General features: G+C 45.0%; 1 protein-coding gene across 1 annotated transcript in view; it reads left to right on the top strand.

The window, feature by feature from the left end:
* LOC126474614 (diuretic hormone receptor-like) overlaps positions 1-22581 on the top strand; it is a gene marked incomplete at its 5' end in the record, with an annotated part of 214567 nt that overhangs the window by 37029 nt on the left and 154957 nt on the right. The window contains one exon of the mRNA XM_050102090.1: positions 13141-13234. Coding sequence (XP_049958047.1) covers positions 13141-13234 — 94 coding nt within the window. The remainder of the gene's footprint in view (positions 1-13140; positions 13235-22581) is intronic.

Below are 22581 nucleotides of genomic sequence, written 5' to 3'. Positions count from 1 at the left end.
AATTGATGAAACGAACGCCGTCGACAGTGATCGCTATGCCACGTGCCGAAGGGAGAGACCTGACGTCCTCCACTCCTATTCCTTCCCTGGTGAGAATCGCCACACCGCATCCACTTTCATCGTGCACTGAATAATGTGCCTCGTATTCATAGAACTCAGGCGGCGATGTGAAACGCACTTCTTGTAGGAGTACAATATCCACGTCCGCAGCGCGTAACATATCTTTCAGCATTTGAATTTGAAGCGGTGTCCGTATGCCATTAATATTTATCGTGGCAATGCGGTACGCCTGGCTTGTGTTCATCAGTTGTAGGGCGGTGTCATTAAGCGTCTATCTGCACCCCCGGCGCTCCTGAACACTCTAAGTCGTTCAAGATTTCCCGATCCCTCCCGGCCTCTGGCCAGGACTATCCTCAATCGTCGCGTTCGTATTTTCATCCTGTTCCTGTTGGTCCATTTCTTGCGCCCAGTCCCCCAGCATATTTCCGGAACTGGTCGAAGGATGGGAGGCAACGTTGTCATCGCTCTGATGTTGGACAGATGTCATCTCCACTTCCGCCGTCCGGTCACCAGAAGGAGAGTTCAAGTTATCGTCGCTGTGTAGTTCCTGCATCGTCATCTCGGTATCTGTTGAATCCACTGGTCTCAGGTCGATACTGTCGTTGTCGTCCACTGTCCCCTCGGGACTATGGCTATCGTCAGCAGAAGTCAGTCGACGCTTCTTTCTTCTCTTCGGAGAACGCTGTTTCCGTTGCCTTGCTTCCGCATCGGCTGTTTGGGTTTCGTATCCTCCGTCTTGTTCCTGGCCTATCACGCTCTCGGTGGAAGCACTGGCAGCCACCACGGATGAGCCTGGAGCGGCCGTCAGCTGCATCTCTTGTGTGGTGTCCTGTGTCGGCTGTGGTGGAACCGGTGGTCGGAGTTCCAGTCCGTTGGTGTCCATGTTCTCTATAGGGGGCAGCTGCTGGTGCCCATCGGAAATCTCCCTCACGTCGCCTCTCAGGGCTTCCACAAAGGTCAACGGTAAGACAGTCGTCTGTTGTGGCGCCTGAACGTCATCCCGTGGAGTTTGCACTTAACGTCGCTGGAGGCATTCCGAGCGGACGTGACCTTCTTTCCCGCACCCCGAGCAAGTGCGAGGTTGCCCTTCATAGATTATAATCGCTCGACAACCTCCTATGCACAAATAAGAGGGGACGTGCTTTCGCAGTTCTATCCGTATTTGTCTCACCACATTTAAAACGGGGTACGTGGTAAAACTCGTCCATTTTTCGGCCACATGGGATGGAACTGTACCGTATGCTCGAAAGGCGTCGGTAACAAGTTCTGACGAGACCTCAAACGGAAGTTCGAAGACTCGTATAGTGCGGATCCCCATTCCCGCGTGATCGACTGTAACCGCACCAACATTCCCGTCGGCATGACAGAAGCGATACCCGTTCGGTGATCGTTGTAGAAGTCTTTCGCAAGCAGCCTCGTCAACAAGCTTGACATAGACGACGCTTGAAACGAGCGATAAATTGATTCCCACGATTTCCTGTGGATCGATTTTTACCTCTTCTCTGAAGAAACGTTCAATCTCGTGTGCCTTTGGTCGTGTATAGTCGTTCGCAAAACTGAACTTCAAAGTCGTTTTTCTGTACGAGTGTGCCATCTCGTTCTAGACTCATAACACCGCACACGCGAAGCTGCTCCGGCGTAAACAAACAGGCGCGCGCACCACAGCGAGACCGGCAGGCAACACGGTCCGCACTGTGTCACTGCCGAAGGCAGACTGACCACTCAGCTACCGGGGGCATGATAAGCATCTATCGAAATCAAATCAGATTATTGATTTCTGTGTGGCTGGCGCAAAACATATTCAATATGCTTTCCACCGCTTCCTGCAACAAAATGAAAAGTAGAAATAGCATCTTCCACAACTGATCGCATTGTTTCCAGGGTCTAGTTCAGAATGTGTTGCACAATGCGTGCCTTCAGTGCATGTAAATTTGCAGTTGGTATGCTGAACACAACATCTTTCAGATGGCCCCGCAGCCAGAAGTCACACGGATTAAGATCAGGTGATTGGGATGGCCAGGCTATAGGGAAACGGTGGCTGATAATTCTAGCATTTCCGAAATGGTGCTGCAGCAGCTGCTTAACTGGATTTGCGATGTGCGGAAGTGCGCCATCTTGCATACCCTTTCCACATGTTCATGCTCTTGGAGACCTGGACTGATGTGATTGCACAAAAGACCCTCAGAGTGCCTACCAAAAAAAAAAAAAAAAAAAAAAATGATTCTAATGGCTCTGAACACTATGGGACTTAACTTCTAAGGTCATCAGACCCCTAGAACTTAGAACTACTTAAACCTAACTAACCTAAAGACATCACACACATCTATGCCCGAGGCAGGATTCGAACCTGCGACCGTAGCTGTCGCGCGGTTCCAGACTGTAGCGCCCAGAAACCGCTCGGCCACCCCGGCCGGCAGAGTGCTTACCAGTGACGGTATAGGTAACAGTACCAGAAGCACCTGTTTCTTCAAGTAAATATGGTCCTGTGATGAATGATGCCATAAACCAGCACCACACAGTGACCTAGTCAGAATGAAGTGGTACTCGTTGATTTGTGAGTAGATTTGAGAAATTGCAGAGCACTCTCCCTTCTGACTGGGTGACATGTTGCTTAACGTTTATAGGGAAGATGATTTTTATTACGATCTGACTTCATACATATGGAGCGCAGTACTTACGCTCTTCCTTGTGTGCTCTAGTGAAGGAATACCTTTACCTGCGTTCAAGGAATACCGATTCAAACGAGTACAGTAAAACCGTTCGGTGACTGAGGGCCGAGGGAAGTGCGTTTTTTTTTCTATGGAGCCCGGATGAAGACATTTCCAGACCGCCGAGTTCTGTGGTCTCATTCTGCAGACATGTTGGATGGCACCGGTTGGTTTTCGGTCGCGTCCAGGTAGGCTAACTAGCGCCGAGGAAACACCGCTGCAGTAGGCAAAGCATTGAAGACTGGCAATAAAGTAGAGGATTGGCCCTTGTTAGGCAGGAAGCCAACAAGACAACTGTTGGATAGTTCACTGGTACCCAGGCGTCCAGACTCTGCTACAAAACATATTTGTGACGGCACCAGGCATTTAGAAAGTTAGTGGCCAGACTTCGGAAGCTTCGAAATGGATGCAACATGGGAGGTAACAACCTTTTTGTGGAGGGCTGTGGTTCCATCCTGATCATGTTGTTAGCACAAGACATGGCGTAAATGCGTGGGAAAGAGGCCACGAAGCTGAATTTTTCTTTTCTTTTCCTTTTTCTCCCAATCATCTTAGCGTGTCGATTGGTCAAATCTGTGTATGCAGCGCAAGGAGCAGTCTCCCAACTTCGAATGCGGTGCTCCAGCTCGTGATTGGCTTGTGCTAAAGTGGGAGTAGAATAAGTTGTAAATGGGCTTTGCTACCGAGCTGGCGAGGAAAGCAGAGAGAAGAAGTCACTCTCGTACTGGCACTTCGCTAGTAAAGAACTGCTGGTCACTACCTAAACGGTGAGAGTTGTGTCCTTTGCTAGTGTGTCACGGCGCTGGCTCCAGTACATGTTTTTCAGCTCCCTGTTCTTACGAACCATATTTTTCTTTTTGGAATAGTAGAGTATCGATCTTTGATAGTAGGGTAGTTTTTGTGCCATACCCAGCCCAGGATTCACGTGTATGAAGTCAGATAAAGCGATTAGTGATCTGGTTGGTGTCGTGTGTCAATCACCAGCTGATCAGTCTGCCCACCATAGACCCCACATTAGTGAAAGCGTTTGTCAAATATAAATGTTTGTGTGAGGTTTCTTTATCATTTTTTTTTTTTTTTGTCTTGAGATAGTATGAATGGAAATGGAAATGCCGCGTTTCTAGGGCCTCCCGTCGGGCAGACTGTTCGCCTGGTGCAAGTGTTTCGAGTTGACGCCACTTCGGCGACTTGCGTGTCTATGGGGATGAAATGATGATGATGATGATGAGGACAACACAACACCCAGTCCCTGAGCGGAGAAAATTACAACACAGCTGGGAATCGAACCCAGGCCGTTAGGTATGACATTTCGTCGAACTGACCGCTCAGCTACCAGGGGCGGACATGGTATGAATGAATAGATCTATTTTTAATTAGTTCACAACTACTCCCTGTGTTCTGATGAACATTACCTTTGCCATTTTTATTAAAGTCCTGATTACAAAAGGAAGTAGCAAGCTTGCAGATTTTCCATAGCCCATATTAGACAATTCTGCGTATTGATATATCCTGTCAGCTGGAAATGGGCTTCAACTGTCCACAAAATCTTCCAAAAATGGCTCTGAGAACTATGGGACTTAACATCTATGGTCATCAGTCCCCTAGAACTTAGAACTACTTAAACCTGACTAACCTAACTAACCGAAGGACATCACACAACACCCAGTCATGACGAGGCAGAGAAAAACCCTGACCCCGCCGGAAAAATCTTCCACGGCCAATTATTTTCCACTTCCATGCGAGCAAGAGTTTCTAAAGCGAAGGTCTCTCTTGCTGTTGAGGCAACAGGAAGCAACAGGAAGCTTATGGGTAATTTTGAATGGGCAACAGAGAAGGACGATTTGTAGTATTTTACGTATCGTGATCACGGGTATGTCAAATGTTCGGGCAATTCTCCGTGCACTCCCCGTTCGCACACCACCACTCGTCTCCTCCTGCATTGCTGTGGCCACTGCTTCCACTGACGTCGCATGAATTCATTTCCTTTTTGAATTTCCGAATCATTTTCTCCAGGCCCACAGCAGTCATCGGACCAACGCCTTTTTTCAACCCTGTCAGTGTCCGAAACTTCTGCAGAGCGACGTGTGCACAGTCATAATTCTTGCGACACAGGTTTACTAGCAGAGCGCGATCCTGCATTGAGAAAGTCATGGCGAACGTCGCAGACGCGAAAGAAGGAAAAGCCGTGTACTCGGCGTGTTTATACCCACTTCAACAGATCGTGCACGTGACACGGGTTTTCATTTACGTAGTCTGACAACTACAGTGCCATCTATTGATCAATTTTCACACTTTTTTTTCTTCTGCCATACAATTCCCCCTTCTCCGATAACATTCCGTTGTAATTTGACATTATTCTTTCTATTGGTGTCATTTCAACAGCGTTTTGAAAGTTTAATTATAGTCTCCCTGCACATCTTCAGGTGACACACTGCACGCAGTTCCGTGTTTTATGCTTTATGCTGGAAGAATACCGTGGCAAAAATACGAAGGTGTTTGATCACCGAAGTACAGGGAACGAAATGATATTGTGCTGTAGTACGGCACTGGGCGCTCATCTTGGGTGCTCGTGGATCAGATCCACATTTAGATTTCCCACAATTCACGTTAATTGCTTCAGGAAAACTGCAAGGCGTTTTTGTTGTAAAGGACTCACCCGGTTACGTCGTCTAGTCTTTCCTAGTCAGAGCATGCGCTCCAAATTTAATGACTTCATTGGAGAAAAACTTGTACAGATTGACGCCTCTAATAAAGATCGTAAGGAATTACCGCGTCCAAGGCATAAATTACCCTCACCTTTTACACAAACGGAAGATGACCCACCTATATACCGCCTAAGAGCAAGATAACAAACCGTAACATTCCATTGTCGTTTTTCTCTCTAATAATCTGTTCTACCTCACAGTGTCTCTACAGCAAGAGGTAGGAGTGGATGGCCCTATGGTGGTTGGTGTAATTGTAAAGTTGGTTTCAGGAAGCTGATAGTGCACTACTCTTGGCGGGGTAGCAGTGGAGCGACGGGTGGTTGTATGGGTTCATTTCGACGTATCATGGAACATTATATTAATTTTATTAGTGATCAAAGTACAACAGACTTAGCGTCACTTGGCAATGGCAACGCCCATCAGGATGTATCCCGCAGACAGTGGCTATGGAGGTGCTGAGGGGAGTAGGCGCCCGGCAGCCTCTGTCAGCTTTTGGTGTCGCAGAAGAACAATGACGTCAGCGAGGTACGTGCAGCTTCCTGGGCGACGTGCACCAAAACTGGAAATAGCTTCACAGCTAATGGCAGGCTGCACCTGAAGTGCGTGTACCTCGCACGGGAAGACACGTCTGCCGGCCGCTGTGGCCGAGCGATTCTAGGCGCTTCAGTCCGGAACCGCGCTGCTGCTACAGTCGCGGGCTCGAATTGTGCCTCGGGCATGGATGTGTGTGATATCCTTAGGTTTGTTAGGTTTAAGTAGTTCTAAGTCTAGGGGACTCATGACCTCAAATGTTAAGTCCCATAGTGCTTACAGCGATCTGAACCATTTGAAGACAGCTCTGATTAGCAGTGGATGGTCCTGGAAACGACGGCGGACACCACAGTGTGCCCGCACTGCAGTGGTTGACCGAACTTCTGCCAACACCTGACCGCAAACAGCAATTCTTCAGGGTAGAAGGCGGGCAGCGATTGGAAGTAGGCTCGGAGGTGACCCCCACAGCTGGGAAGTGTTAAGCCCACAACCTCGGACAACAGTAGGCCTGCAGGATAAGGAATGTCATGTAGATTGATGTCGACTCGTGGACTCGCATACATCTTCCCTCGAAGCTTTTGGCTGCCATATTGCATCCATCTGTGGAAAAATGAAGGTTATTTATACGAGATTGTGCGTATTTGTTTTGTAAGGGCATCGATCCACATCTATGTCTGAACAAAGCCCACAGCTCAGATGTGAAGCAGTGATGTAGTGGCTCTGCTTGTTTGCAGATTTTACAAATGGGCTGTTTCGGCTGGGCGGCGATGTGGTGATTGCTCTGCATCATAGAGGCACTTCCTGTTGTATCAGCAGCCAGCCCCTGATGTAACAGCATCTGTTCGGCTCCGGTCTCACCTGCTTCCTCAACTTCTTGTATTAGCTATGGCAGCATCGCTACGTCATTCAGTCATGCCATTTTTGGCAACAAATCATGAACATCATAAATTCTTCATTTTCTCTTCCTTTTGAACTGATGTTAGCCAGTAAGGCCTGGTGATATGCTACCGCTTTTTCTAATATTTCAGTGCAAGGTATTTCTTTTATTATGTAAGTTTAAATCTTTGTTGAAAATACGTTAAAATTATAGGGTCAACAGCAAGTAAACTAAATTTAGACTAATAACCACGGGAAAGGCTGTTCTTTAACCAGCGAAAATTTAACAATGCGTTACTATCGGCTGACAATACCAAAGTGAACGCCTCCTTATAAAATCAGAAACGATGGATCAGAGCGAACTGTAAGAATGACACTACCGCTGCTCAAGAACTATTAACACGAAAATGTCAGTTTCTGACGATTTCTGTGACTAAATTGAAAATAGTACTGTAACTTACAGTGAGGTGACAAAATTCATGGATTACTATAGCCCGCATCTTGTGGTCGTGCGGTAGCGTTCTCGCTTCCCACGCCCGGGTTCCCGGGTTCGATTCCCGGCGGGGTCAGGGATTTTCTCTGCCTCGTGATGGCTGGGTGTTGTGTGATGTCCTTAGGTTAGTTAGGTTTAAGTAGTTCTAAGTTCTAGGGGACTGATGACCATAGATGTTAAGTCCCATAGTGCTCAGAGCCATTTGAACCATTTGATTACTATCGGACGTATACAGTTGGCAGCAGTATCGCGCACGCACGGTATAAAACAGTGCATTGGTGGAGCTGTAATTTGTACTCAGGTCATTCATGTGAAAACGTTTCTGACGTCATTAGGGCCTCTCGACGGGAATTAACAGACTCTGAACGAGGAGCTACACGAATGGAGAATTAGATTTCGGAAATCGTTGGGAAATTCAGTATTCCGAGATCCACAATGTCAAGACTGTTCCGAGAATACCAAATTTCAGGAATTATCTCTCACCACGTCAACACAGTGGCACACCGCCGTCACTTAACGATCGACAAAAAATGTTGAAATGTGTGTGAATTCCTAAGGGACCAAACCGCTGAGGTCATCGAGCCCTAGACTTACGCACTACTTGAACTAACTTATGCTAAGAACAACACACACAAACACCCATGCCCGAGGAAGGACTCGAACCTCCGGCTGGTAGAGCTTCGCAATCCGTTATAAGGCGCCTCAAACCGTGTGGCCACAACGCGCGGCTAACGATTGACAGCAACGGCGTTTGCGTAGAATGTCAGTGCTAACAGACAAACAACACTACTTGAAACACCTGCAGAAATCTATGTGGTACGTACAACAAACGTACCAGTTAGGACAAAGCCGCGAAATTTGGGGTAACAGACGACCGATTCCAGTGCCTTTACTTTCAGTATGAGATCGTGTGCAGCGCCTCTCCTGGGTTCTTCAGCATGTCGGTTTCACCCTACATGTCTGGAAAACCGCGGTCTGGTCAGATGAGTCCGAATCTCAGTTGGTAATAGCAGATGGTACAGTAAGTATGTCATGCAAACCTCACGAGGGATTCAAGTTTTGAATGAGCAATTGGGCATGCTGCTTGTGGCTACGTAATGGTGTGGGATGTGGGGTCCTCCATTAAGTTCGACTACTTGGAGACCACTTGCAGCCATTCATGGACTATGTGTTCCGAACAACGATGGATTCTTTATAGACGACAATAGGCCATGTCACCGGTTCACGATTGGTTGACGAATCATTGTTTACAATGACTGATTTGGCCACCCAGATAGCCCGAGATGTAATATATCGAGCATTTATTGGACCTATCGCGAGGTCTATCCTGCACTGGAAACACTTTAGCAGTTATGGAGTACTGTAGAGGCATCATAACTCAATATATGTGCAAGGGACTTCCATCGACTTGTTGAGTCCATGCCCCTCCAGGTGTTGCACTACTCCGGGCTGTCGGAGGTCCAACACGATATGACGAGGTATCCCATGACTTCTGTCACAGTGTACAATGAAGGAAGAGAAGAATGATTCGAATAAAAGGAGCGATTTATTAAACATTCTGTATGGAAGTTACTGACAGCAAGCAACAGCATTTATTTACGTAGAACGGTCCTCTCCTCTCACCCGCACCCACTCCATCCCCGCCAAAAAGAGAACTTGTTATTACCAGAAGCGTTCCTGCGATGCTAGCCATAATCATTTAGCAGGAAACTTTGTTAATTAATCGGGACTTTGGTTGTAGGTACCTTAATGATCCAGCAGTTTCCTCGACGCGCCGTTCATTACCCCATTCACCCTCCACCTGCTCGCCGGGCGGCGCTTTCAGCTGATACACTTTGGGCACGGAGTCTGCGAGATCATATCGTCAGCGCTGGCCCTAGGGGGCCATTCTCACTAGGGGTGCGCCCTTTTGCTGGCCAGAAGGAAGCGCGGAGGAGGCTGCAGGCGTGGTCGGGCGGAGGCGGGCAGCACCTGCAAGAGACGCGGAAGGGGTTTTCTCATTAAGGCGGCGGCGGGTGGCGGCGCCGAAAACTCGGGCAATTACTCCGGTGAGCAGCGCTAATCAGCGCTCCTTATCTGGCGACGCGGCCGGCGCGAGTTGTTGGGAAATTAGGTTCCGATTGATTTCCCGACCTTGCCCTCCTGTGCGACCGCGCTGATTACGGCAGGGATGTGCCAGGGTGGCCGGGTGGCGGTGGGCGGTGTGTGCACGGAGTGGGGGTATAGGCGGAGGTTGGAGGCAGAGGTTGGACCCCGCAAAGGCCCTTCTGGCCGGGCGCGGCCCAGCCGCAGCCGCGCGGTTGCCCATTAAGGGCAGCAGACGGGCAGAGCGGACCGCCGAAGACCCCACATCTTAACCGCCATGCGAAATTCACCCTCGAGTGCGTCTTTGTTGCTCCTCTGTGATTCTCATCTTTGGGAACTTCACTAATTAGGACGCTCCCTTAGGTGGTAATCTGAATAACACAGTGCGCTGAACCAGCTTATCCGTTACGACAGAAGTCTCGTTGCAATTAAAGTAGACACGAGATTGCATAGTCTTAACTTTAGACGAACGCAGACATTGTCACATGCCCTCTCTCGTTGGAAAACTGCACAGAAGTTTGGAATTAAACTCAGTAATCTTCCTCTTTTACGAAATTTCACATTATTAAATTATTTTGTTCTCAGTTAAGAGACTGTAACAGTTTACTGGTTTGAAGTGAACTAAATTACTATCATAACTATTATTTTCTTACGAAATAACGGGTCAAAAAGTCATATAACTGAATTGATCTCAAGTGACCAGGAATTGCGTTATTTGTCTATTTGTCGTGTTACTCTCATAACAAGATACCTCACCTGACTATGACTCATAAGAGTCTAAAGCGATAAACGCTTGCGAGGTCCTCGGGTGGAAAAGAGTTTGTACCTCTTTAATTTTGACGAATTTTGCATGAAAACGAGACATGCACACAACCCCCTCCTTACCTACCACCTAATTAATTATGCACACAATGGTAACGAACTGAAATGATGGTGGACCCTGCTAGTAGAAAAAATGAGTGCACAAAAAATGGTTCAAATGGCTCTGAGCACTATGGAACTTAACTTCTGAGGTCATCAGTCCCCTAGAACTTAGAACTACTTAAACCTAAGTAACCTAAGGACATCACACACATCCATGCCCGAGGCAGGATTCGAACCTGCGACCGCAGCGGTCGCTCGGTTCCAGACTGTAGCGCCTAGAACCGCTCGGCCACACCGACCGGCAAGGAGTTCAGACTCACAATAATTTTAAAAAATCGTAATCAACTCAGGGAAAAAATGGAGAACTTTATCATAATAAACAATAGGAAATGGGCTTCTGCATATATCTACTAAATGACATGCTGAATAGAATATTACAATGAGATTTATTATACACCAGAACATAAATGCACATAATTAACGATACAAACAGTAGGTTAAAGGATAGGGTATATTAAAGGATAGGATATACTGAACTATTATGAGAATAAGAGTTGGCTCGAGAAAAGGGGCTCCTACTCTCTGTGATGCAATAGATTGACGATAATGACTGGAGGTCCTAATGAATCAAATATTGATCTCCCAACTATATAGCAGTATCACAATTAGTGATACAAATGGGATCACATGGAGAAACAAGCAAGGTAGACTTGTAACAAAGCGAGCGCGCATGTCGCTGAGGGATTCAGTATAAAATTGATAATGTCGTACAATGCCGGAGCCGCAAAATACTGTACCAATACTGAAATCTGCAGCACGTCATCGGTAGGCAACGTCCTGATCATGAAGGCGACGACTTCTGCCACGCAGCAATTCTGTGCCAACCTCTGGACTCGAAGGCTGTCCGAGAATTCTAAGTTCTTCCGAGAAAGACCGACCAAGTCGCAAGGCTGTCCGACTCTGACGAAGATCAGATCCCGAATCCCCACCGCCGGCGCAACGCAAGAGCGAAGCCAACATTTCTCAACTCCCTACTCTCCTAGAAAACCACGAATCAGCATTCAGCGCTGATTCCAAAATCCCCCCCCCCCCCACTGTCTCAGAACATAATTCGCGCCAATAGCGACCGTTCCCTCCAATTTCAGCTGAGGGCACTGAACTTGCACATTTGACCGGCTACGAAAACAACCCGCGTAAACCACCGGCTATCCGGCGCCAGACAGTCGCGCCCAACAGGGCACCGTCCACAAGGATTCTAAGAATCAAGAGGACAATGCAATCAGTCGGTGCCAGGAGTCTTCGTTCCGGACGCACTGGAATGGTGAAAACGTAAACTGCAGCGACACTCAGACGTCTCGCAGGTCGTTTCTCCCTGAAAACAATGGGCGAAACTCGACCGACGTCAGTCGTTCCGCCAGGCGCTTAAACCCATTGTACGAACCCCTCAGAATTCGGGGAAGTGCAGCCCCCAACCGGAAATGCAGTGTGCTGCGTCCTCCGATGCTCACCTTGCACAGGCCACACAGGGAAGTAACCCAACATCCATAGGAATCAAGTGAAAAGTACATTGAGCTCTCAGTACTAATTCATTACAATAACCTTATTCACTCTGTTACCACCACGCAATGACATAGAACATTAATAAAATTGATGAAAATGGGAGGCGCCATGCAAAAGAGGGCATGGAACCTCTCACGCTTACAACTCATATACCCTGATATTATGGGATAAGTCTTGAGTAATATTACGGGGTGTGAAACTCTGCTACAGACCTTCGGTAGTGCTTTCAGATTATGTCACCCTTGGAATCCAGTGGACCGATATCTATCTCGCAATGGTCCAGCATAGCTATTCCCAATCTGTAGTTTCACCTCTGAGTCCTGTCGCACAATGAATACACCTAAAACACTAGGTGCAATAGCACTAACAGGAACTAATAAAACACGAAGATCGCCATCGCGTCGCGATCCGAAATAAACAAAATACACCAAAATAAGTGAAAAATGAACTTTATTACGATACCTTATGCTAATGATTTAACATCTAACACTAAATTCGCTATGCCACGAACCGATTTTGGGAAGGAAAACCCAATGCAAATCGACCAAACATTGCACCAATGTTTTGCGTCGCTATAGTCACATGGGTCACGAGTGTCAAAACCAAAGTCTGGCGCGCCTGCTGATTATGACGGCCTAGGAACAAATGTGTTTGCAACGGTATCGTCTCCAAACTGGCTCGCAGAATGAGTGTTCGAGCCAGCCAATTAACAGCTGGAACTTCCCTCCATACTACCCTAGGCTTTAGCACTATTTTTATTGTAATTGGGACTTTGAAAAGTAATAAACTCCACAGATAACTTGGTGGGAGCCGCATCACCTTTACCTATATGCTTTCAATATTTTATTTGTTGATTATAGTAAACAGCACATACACAATTTAAATCCAGGTCTGTGATTCGTTGATCTCGTTTACCCGACGGACACCAGCTTTCCAGGCGGGCAAGGCAGCATGAAATGTTGCGGCCATTGCACCTGGCATCTTGGCAAGCCACCGGCTTTTATTGGCGCCATGTGACTGTAGAAGTCGGTCTAGTCGCCTTTGTTTTCGTCCTTTTCCTTGGGACTTTTGTGCTTCTGCATCCACATCAACTATAGCTGGCGTTTTTCTACCGGCATCCATCGATTTCAACGTTTCACAGCACCTGACATTACACTGACTGTCGGCTTATTTGCTTGCTCTGGCCCATTGCAACCTGTAAGAATCCGTTAAAACTCTGATGGGATAGATGATAACTGTTCCTTTATGTGTGTTACAGGGAGCTGAGGTGTTTACGAAATACCATCCACACGAACCTCATGTGCACCTACATTCTAGCGGACTTCATGTGGATACTCACAACCACGCTGCAGGTACGCCAGAAGTTCACTTGAGCGCAAGCAGATATGTGTAGCTCTAAGAATAGAACCTCGTCGTGAAATATGATTAGCGAAGTCAGTGGAATTAACTTTATGTTTCACTAATTTAGATTCGAAGAAAACTAGCTCACATCTAGCAGTTCAAATTATCCTTCTAGGTTTACCGTGTGAGTGCTGCAAAATAACAGAAATTCTGCTGCCTGATTGCCGTACAAAGATCTTGAAGGCTTCAGTGATTGTTGCATGCTTATGTAAATTTCGGTAATTATTGTATTGATGTTTGGTGTGTCTCTTCCGGTAATTATTTCTAAAAGTTTTTGGTTAGGAGTAATTTGTTACTATCATATCCCGGTTTCGGAAGACTTTCCGGCATTGTCAGATGTCCAGTTTCCATGATTCCCTATCGTCCCACCAATATTATCTTAAATCTCTTGATATCTGCTTTTACAGATCCCTCTACCCAAATTTTTCTTACTTGACCTTCAAAATTTTCTGCGGTTCGATGACACCCGCAGCTTAGTCGCCTTAGGTAACCTGGATCCATCCATCGGCTGGACATGAGCTTATCATAGTAATGGCTTATATTCGATATCAGTAGTCAATGTTTCTTCTATATCCATGTGGGAGTTTTTTAGGTCAGAAGAACCATCACTTGCCTGCAAGATCGAAGATACATCTGCCACAATGTTCTCAGAGAATACTTGTCCTTGCAGATCGGATGTAGAAACGATTAACATTATTTTAGTAAACTGCATGAAAGGGACACCGCCTTGTCGGAGACATTTTCAGTGCCAGCCGGGAGGGTATATGTGCTCCGTCGGAGCCAAGGGCTGTGCCGGCGGTAGCGTAGCTATCCCGACGATCACCCAAGCTGGAGTGGTCTTTACAGAGGAGCCAGATAAAGTGTCTCACAAGGCAAAGCAGGAGGCCTTTGGAGGCGCGGTCAAGCCAGTTTCCCTACAGAAATAAACCTGATACAATTTCTATCTGACAAAATATCTTCGAGGATAAGAAGATATCCTATACCAAATACCAGGAGGCAACTTGGGGATGGATCATGGAGTAGATGTTAGGACACGCTGTTGCCCTTGGGGCAAGCAGGGGATGGTCCCAAAAGTCGGTCCCAAGACCCAAGAGGAGCACTTACGTACAGAACATGAAGTTTTATTTTTTCAAACTTCATCCTAGAAGGCTTTACGCATGGACATCACCCACTGATAGCGAAGAGAAGAACATCAGAAATCAGAATGATTTTATTCCATGAAGCTTCTCGTATTGAGAATTGAGGAGCGCTCTGTATGTCCTTTAAATAAATTTTTTATAGCAAAAAACGAGTTAGAAACTACATTTTATTGACTGGTTCCACAAATACAAAGTGATTTTCTGATCTTGAAAACCTTTTCGGGTTGTACGCCGTCTTCAATTGTGCGTTCGTTACTTAAGCCATATTAATATTTTTATAGAGAGTACATTTCCCATTTTCGATGATCTTGTGTGGAATGTGAAATATAAAAGTTTCTTAATATCTGAAGATGACAGTTGTATCTGTAGGAATCGGTCAATAAAAAATTGTTATGAAAGAGAACTGAGCTACAAAAGAAATTTCTTTAATGATTTTTACCGGTGAAACAAGAACTAAGAAAATATGTGGAATCCACTAAAACATATTCTGATACCAATATCAGTAATGACTATAGCCCTTAAGTAATTGAATTAAATGAATTATCTTAGGAACACTAGAAGGGGCATATAGACTTAAGGAATTAGAAAGTTCTGGAGTGGGAACAAATGTTGGTAATGTTCTAGAGGAAAAAATTAAATCAATAGAAGAGTCTTGGCCTACAGAAGTAGAATCCCCTTGGAACTATTTTAAAGACAGCATCTCAGGTACAGGAAAATTGCATTGCCCATAAAGTACAAAAGACTGCACGGAGACATAAGCAGAAGATGCAGAGAAGTGAGGGAATTATGGGCTTTTTTTTCGGTCATCAGTCTACTGACTGGTTTGATGCGGCCCGCCACGAATTCCTTTCCTGTGCTAACCTCTTCATCTCAGAGTAGCACTTGCAAACCTACGTCCTGAATTATTTGCTTGACGTATTCCAATCTCTGTCTTCCTCTACAGTTTTTGCCCTCTACAGCTCCCTCTAGTACCATGGAAGTCATTCCCTCATGTCTTAGCAGATGTCCTATCATCCTGTCCCTTCTCCTTATCAGTGTTTTCCACATATTCCTTTCATCTCCGATTCTGCGTAGACCCTCCTCATTCCTTACCTTATCAATCCACATAATTTTCAACATTCGTCTATAGCACCACATCTCAAATGCTTCGATTCTCTTCTGTTCCGGTTTTCCCATAGTCCATGTTTCACTACCATACAATGCTGTACTCCAGACGTACATCCTCAGAAATTTCTTCCTCAAATTAAGGCCGGTATTTAATATTAGTAGACTTCTCTTGGCCAGAAATGCCTTTTTTGCCATAGCGAGTCTGCTTTTGATGTCCTCCTTGCTCCGTCCGTCATTGGTTATTTCACTGCCTAGGTAGCAGAATTCCTTAACTTCATTGACTTCGTGACCATCAATCCTGATGTTAAGTTTCTCGCTGTTCTCATTTCTACTACTTCTCATTACCTTTGTCTTTCTGCGATTTACTCTCAAACCATACTGTTCCTCATTAGACTGTTCATTCCGTTCAGCAGATCATTTAATTCTTCTTCACTTTCGCTCAGGATAGCAATGTCATCAGCGAATCGTATCATTGATATCCTTTCACCTTGTATTTTAATTCCACTCCTGAACCTTTCTTTTATTTCCATCATTGCTTCCTCGATTGAAGAGTAGGGGCGAAAGGCCACAGCCTTGTCTTACACCCTTCTTAATACGAGCACTTCGTTCTTGATCGTCCACTCTTATTATTCCCCCTTAGTTGTTGTACATATGACCCGTCTCTCCCTATAGCTTACCCCTACTTTTTTCAGAATCTCGAACAGCTTGCACCATTTTATATTGTCGAACGCTTTTTCCAAGTCGACAAATCGTATGAAAGTGTCTTGATTTTTCTTTAGCCTTGCTTCCATTATTAGCCGTAACGTCAGAATTGCCTCTCTCGTCCCTTTACTTTTCCTAAAGCCAAACTGATCGTCACCTAGCGCACTCTCAATTTTCTTTTCCATTCTTCTGTATATTATTGTTGTAAGCAGGTTCGATGCATGAGCGCTTAAGCTGATTGTGCGATAATTCTCGCACTTGTCAGCTCTTGCCGTCTTCGGAATTGTGTGTATGATGCTTTTCCAAAAGTCAGATGGTATATCGCCAGACTCATATATTGTACACACCAATGTGAGTAGTCGTTTTGTTGCCACTTCCCCCAATGATTTTAGAAATTCTGATGGAATGTTATCTATCCCTTCTGCCTTATTTGACCGTAAGTCCTCCAAAGCTCTTTCAAATTCCGATTCTAATACTGGATCCCCTATCTCTTCTAAATCGGACTCCTCTTTCTTCTTCTATCACATCAGACAAATCTTCACCCTCATAGAGGCTTTCAATATATTCTTTCCACCTATCTGCTCTCTCCTCTGCATTTAACAGTGGAATTCCCGTTGCACTCTTAATGTTACCACCGTTGCTTTTAATGTTACCAAAGGTTGTTTCGACTTTCCTGTATGCTGAGTCTGTCCTTCCGACAATCATATCTTTTTCGATGTCTTCACATTTTTCCGCAGCCATTTCGTCTTAGCTTCCCTGCACTTCCTATTTATTTCATTCCTCAGCGACTCGTATTTCTGTAATCCTGATTTTCCCGGAACATGTTTGTACTTCCTCCATTCGTCAATCAACTGAAGTACGAGGGTTATTCCAAAAGTAAGGTCCGGTTATAAAAAAAAAATCAAAACTAAAATGTTTTTTCAAAACAATTGTTTTATTTACATTCCTTACATCTTTATCTATTTTTCTACATAAGTTCCATACTTATTTAAACATTTGTCACATCGTTCAACAAGCTTTTGAATGCCCATGTTATAGAAATCGGCCGCCTGTGACGATAACCAGTCCTTAACTGCTTCTTTCACTTCATCATCTGTGTCGAAGCGCTTGCCGCCGAGAAACTCCTTTAAGTAACGGAACAGGTGGAAATCACTTGGCGCCAGGTCCGGACTGTAAGGAGGATGGTCCATGTGTTCTCATCCAAATTTCTTGATCAGAGCTTGCGTTTCATTTGCAGTGTGGGGTCTGGCATTGTCATGCAACAACAAGATTCCAGACGACAAAAGACCACGTCGCTTATTCTGGATTGCACGTCGAAGTTTAGTCAGGGTAGCGCAGTAGGCGGCTTTATTAATCGTTGTTCCTCTCTCCATAAAGTCGACTAACAATACTCCACGTCTATCCCAGAACACAGTCGCCATAACCTTACGTGTTGAGATTGTCTGCTTTTCCTTGACCTTGACTTTCGATGACGTGTGACGCCATTGCATTGACTGACGTTTAGACTCTGGAGTGATGTGAGAAACCCATGTCTCATCCCCTGTGACAACATTGTCTAAAAGACTGTCACCTTCCTTATGATATCGCTCCAAAAAATCAAGAGCAAAAGCCATTCTTTTCATTCGTTGGGGCTCAGTAAGCAGCCTGGGAACCCAACGGGCACACAATTTGTGAAACTTCAAATGTTCAGACACAATTCTGTACAAAGTTGTTCTACTCACATTCGGAAAATGCATGTCTACGTCTGTAATAGTGAATCGGCGATCTTCACGAATTTTTTTGTCAACCGCATTGACCAAATCGTCTGAAATCACTGATGGTCGGCCACACCGTGGTTCATCGTGCACTTTATCCCGTCCTTCATTAAAAGCTCGCACCCACTTGCGCACTTTACTGTCGCTCATTATGTTAGGACCGTACACTTCAGTAATCTGCCGATGGATTTCCGCCGCTGAATTGTTTCTTGCAGACAAAAACCGTATCACTGCCCTTACTTCACAATCGGCTGGCTGATCAATTGTCTTAAACATTGTAAAGTGACACTGTGAACTACACTCCCCAGTAACAAAGCGAATGGCGGCGTTTGACGCGCAAGGCTTGCCGGGAGTCGGCGCGCATGCGTGTTTTGTCATTGGCGCCAAATTTCAATAGTTACGGCGAATCGGACCTTACTTTTGGAATAACCCTCGTACGTATTTCTTCTGTTACCCATGGTTTCTTCGCAGTTACCTTCTTTGTACCTATGTTTTCCTTCCCAACTTCTGTGATGGCCCTTTTTAGAGATTTCCATACCTCTTCAACTGTACTGCCTACTGCGCTATTCCTTATTGCTGTATCCATAGCGTTAGAGAACTTCAAACGTATCTCGTCATTCCTTAGTACTTCCGTATCCCACTTCTTTGCGTATTGATTCTTCCTGACTAATGTCTTGAACTTCAGCCTACTCTTCATCACTACTATATTGTGATCTGAGTCTATATCCGCTCCTGGGTACGCCTTACAACCCAGTATCTGATTTCGGAATCTCTGTCTGACCATGATGTAATCTAATTGAAATCTTCCCGTATCTCCCGGCCTTTTCCAAGTATACCTGCTCCTCTTGTGATTCTTGAACAGGGAATTCGCTATTACTAGATGAAACTTGCTACAGAACTCAATTAGTCTTTCTCCTCTTTCATTCCTTGTCCCAAGGCCATATTCTCCTGTAGCCTTTTCTTCTACTCCTTCCCCTACAACTGCATTCCAGTCGCCCATGACTATTAGATTTTCGTCCTCCTTTACATACTGCATTACCCTTTCAATATCCTCATACACTTTCTCTATCTGTTCATCTTCAGCTTGCGACGTCGGCATGTATACCTGAACTATAGTTGTCGGTGTTGGTCTGCTGTCGATTCTAATTAGAACAACCCGGTCACTGAACTGTTCACAGTAACACACCCTCTGCCCTACCTTACTATTCATAACGAATCCTACACTTGTTATACCATTTTCTGCTGCTGTTGATATTACCCGATACTCATCTGACCAAAAATCCTTGTCTTCCTTCCACTTCACTTCACTGATCCCTACTATATCTAGACTGAGCCTTTGCATTTCCCTTTTCAGATTTTCTAGTTTCCCTACCACGATCAAGCTTCTGACATTTCACGCTCCGACTCGTAGAACGTTGATTATTCAATCTTTTTCTCGTGGTAACCTCCCCCTTGGCAGTCCACTCCCGGAGATCGGAATGGGGGACTATTCCGGAATCTTTTGCCAATGGAGAGATCATCATGACACTTCTTCAATTACAGGCCACATGTCCTGTGGATACACGTTACGTGTCTTTAATGCAGTGGTTTCCATTGCCTTCTGCATCCTCATGTCGTTGATCATTGCTGATTCTTCCGCCTTTAGGGGCAATTTCCCACCCCTAGGACAAGAGAGTGCCCTGAACCTCTATCCGCTCCACCGCCCTCTTTGACAAGGCCGTTGGCAGTATCAGGCTGACTCCTTATGCCGGAAGTCTTCGGCCGCCAATGCTGATTATTTATCTAAATTTAGGCAGTGGCGGGGATCGAACCCTGGATCGAAGACGTTTTTTGATTATGAATCAAAAACCACGGTTACATTCCACATTATGGGCTACTGAGAAATATAATGAAACTGAGGTACGTCAGGAGAAACAACTTGAGCACATGGCTATCGAGAAATAGCTACGATTGAATGGCAGCTGACCTCAACCAATCGACTAGCTAGGAAGTGAGTCACAAAGTAATTTTAATCAGGATATAGTATCGTCCTGTGGCAGTTTTCGGTGAGCACAACTCTCTTCAGTACGCCAGAATTGTGGTGTCAGCGCAATTTACGCTTCGCGGTCTGTTCGTGATGTGGACGTCCACAGGCCCGGTGTCTGTATGCACAAATCGTCACATACCTTTAAAATTAAATGGGAATGACAGAAGAGAGCGTTGTGAAATCTCAAAATCTATTATGCAGTTGCATGGTCGACGGTTACTGTAAACTTGATATGAATTGAACTTATAGTACCATGCAGACAGAATTTAGCAATGAAAGAACAGTAAATTAAAACGGTCGGAAGATGATAATCATTGTTGTGTACATGAAGAAGCACTTTGTGTTAAATTAGCGTGTATGGAGAACGTGAACAGCAACATATCTGAAGTCGTACGCAGCTACAACACCTTTCGTTGGAACTGGACGCAGAGTTTGGAGACTTTATATTACTGAAAAGTTCGCTGCTTAAGACAATGGGAGTGCCAGAAATAATTTTTTGATTTAAGACCCCTATTGTGGAATTTATGAAGGAAAATGAAGTGTAGAAACGTGATTTAGAAAATTCGGAAGGGACATCTCATTGATTTCAACAGATCTCCGCGAAGTGACCTAGAAGCAGGAAACAAAAAAAAGAGAAGAAAAGTAAAGAAAAAGAAGGAATAACGGAAAGCGGCCGAAGAGCAGAAAAGCAGTAAAAAGAGCAGGAAACCAAGCTTAGAATTCTTTTTGATGACAACGATGAAGACACTTTGGCCTACGAAGAAAAATTTCAAATTTAAAGCCTGAAGTGCAATGGATCAATTACCAACTATGCTCCCTCTACGCTCATGATCTCTGTGCAGGAGTTCAGGAACACAATTTGGCTTTTGTTGATAAGAAGTGTAAGTCGAACGACGTTTCGAAACTATATATATTTATTTCATTGATAAAACAGTTCTTTAATCTGCTATTTTTTAGATTAGATCTAAGAGGACATTTTCGCACTCACATGAGGTAAAATACTCGCTTTGGCATATTGTGGAAATTTAGTTGTTTGAAGTACTCAGTTTGATCCTAAAGATATGGGTTGACAACTACACAGAAGATTACAGCAACCAGCCACTTTTTACAATGCTAGTTATTTCTTTAAATAGCGCCGTTACCGGTTTCGAACCACCAGGTTCATCTTCAGACGGCTAGTTCACGTTTTAGATTAGATTTCGCTTTTGTTTCCCCACCTAACGAAATTTCCTTCGGGTAATGGTGTCCTACAACCAAAACAAGATGTGAGACAACCTCTTTTTAGCTGTAACTGTGACTCATGACAATTTTAAGTGATGTGCACAAATTGTTATTATTAAAGGGAAGATGTGTCGGTGACTTACGATGAAGACTCCGAGCCATTAGGTTCCATTGCAGGTTTCTCATCATCTTGCAGCAGCGAAAACTGTATAATGCACTTTTTGTGTATATACAAGGTGGTCCATTGACCGTGACCGAGCCAAATATCTCATGAAATAAGCGTCAAACGATAAATCTACAAAGAAGGTTACTTGTCTAGCTTTAAGGGGAAAACCAGATGGCGCTATGGTTGGCCCGCTAGATGGCGCTGCCATGGGTCAAACGGATATCAAATGCGTTTTTTAAAAATAGGAACCACCATTTTTATTACATATTCGTGTAGTACGTAAAGAAATGTGAGTGTTTTAGTTGGACCCCTTTTTTCGCTTTCTGATAGATGGCGCTGTAACAGTCACAAACATATGGCTCACAATTTTAGACGAACAGTTGGTAACAGGTAGGTTTCTTAAATTAAAATACGGAACGTAGGTATGTTTGAACATTTTATTTCGGTTGTTCCAATGTGATACATGTACCTTTGTGAACTTATCAATAAATGCTCAAAATGATGTCCGCCAACATCAATGCATTTGGCAATACGTATAACGACATTCCTCTCAACAGCGAGTAGTTCGCCTTCCGTGATGTTCGCACATGCATTGACATTGCGCTGACGCATGTTGTCAGGCGTTGTCGGTGGATCACGATAGCAAATATCCTTAAACTTTCCCCACAGAAAGAAATCCGGGGACGTCAGATCCGGTGAACGTGCAGGCCATGCAATTCAATACCGCTTCAACCGCACGCGAGCTATGTGCCGGACATCCATCATGTTGGAAGTAAATCGCCATTCAGTCATGCAGTGAAACATCTTGTAGTAACATCGGTAGCACATTACGTAGGAAATCAGCATACATTGCACCATTTAGATTGCCATCGCTAAAATGGGGGCCAATTATCCTTCCTCTCATAATACCGCTCCATACATTAGCCCGCCAAGGTCGCTGATGTTCCACTTATCACAGCCATTGTGGATTTTCCGTTGCCCAATAGTGCATATTATGCCGTTTTACGTTACCGCTGTTGGTGAATGACGCCTCGTCGCTAAATAGAACGCGTGCAAAAAATCTGCCATCGTCCCGTAATTTCTCTTGTGCCCAGTGGCAGAACTGTACACTACGTTCAAAGTTGTCGCCATGGAATTCCTGGTGCGTAGAAGTATGGTACGGCTGCGATCGATGTTGATGTAG

Source organism: Schistocerca serialis, chromosome 4, assembly GCF_023864345.2.
Source record: "Schistocerca serialis cubense isolate TAMUIC-IGC-003099 chromosome 4, iqSchSeri2.2, whole genome shotgun sequence".
Taxonomy (NCBI): Eukaryota; Metazoa; Arthropoda; class Insecta; order Orthoptera; family Acrididae; genus Schistocerca; species Schistocerca serialis.
Note: the sequence above shows the minus strand (reverse complement) of the source record. Positions and strands in the feature narration are given on the sequence as shown.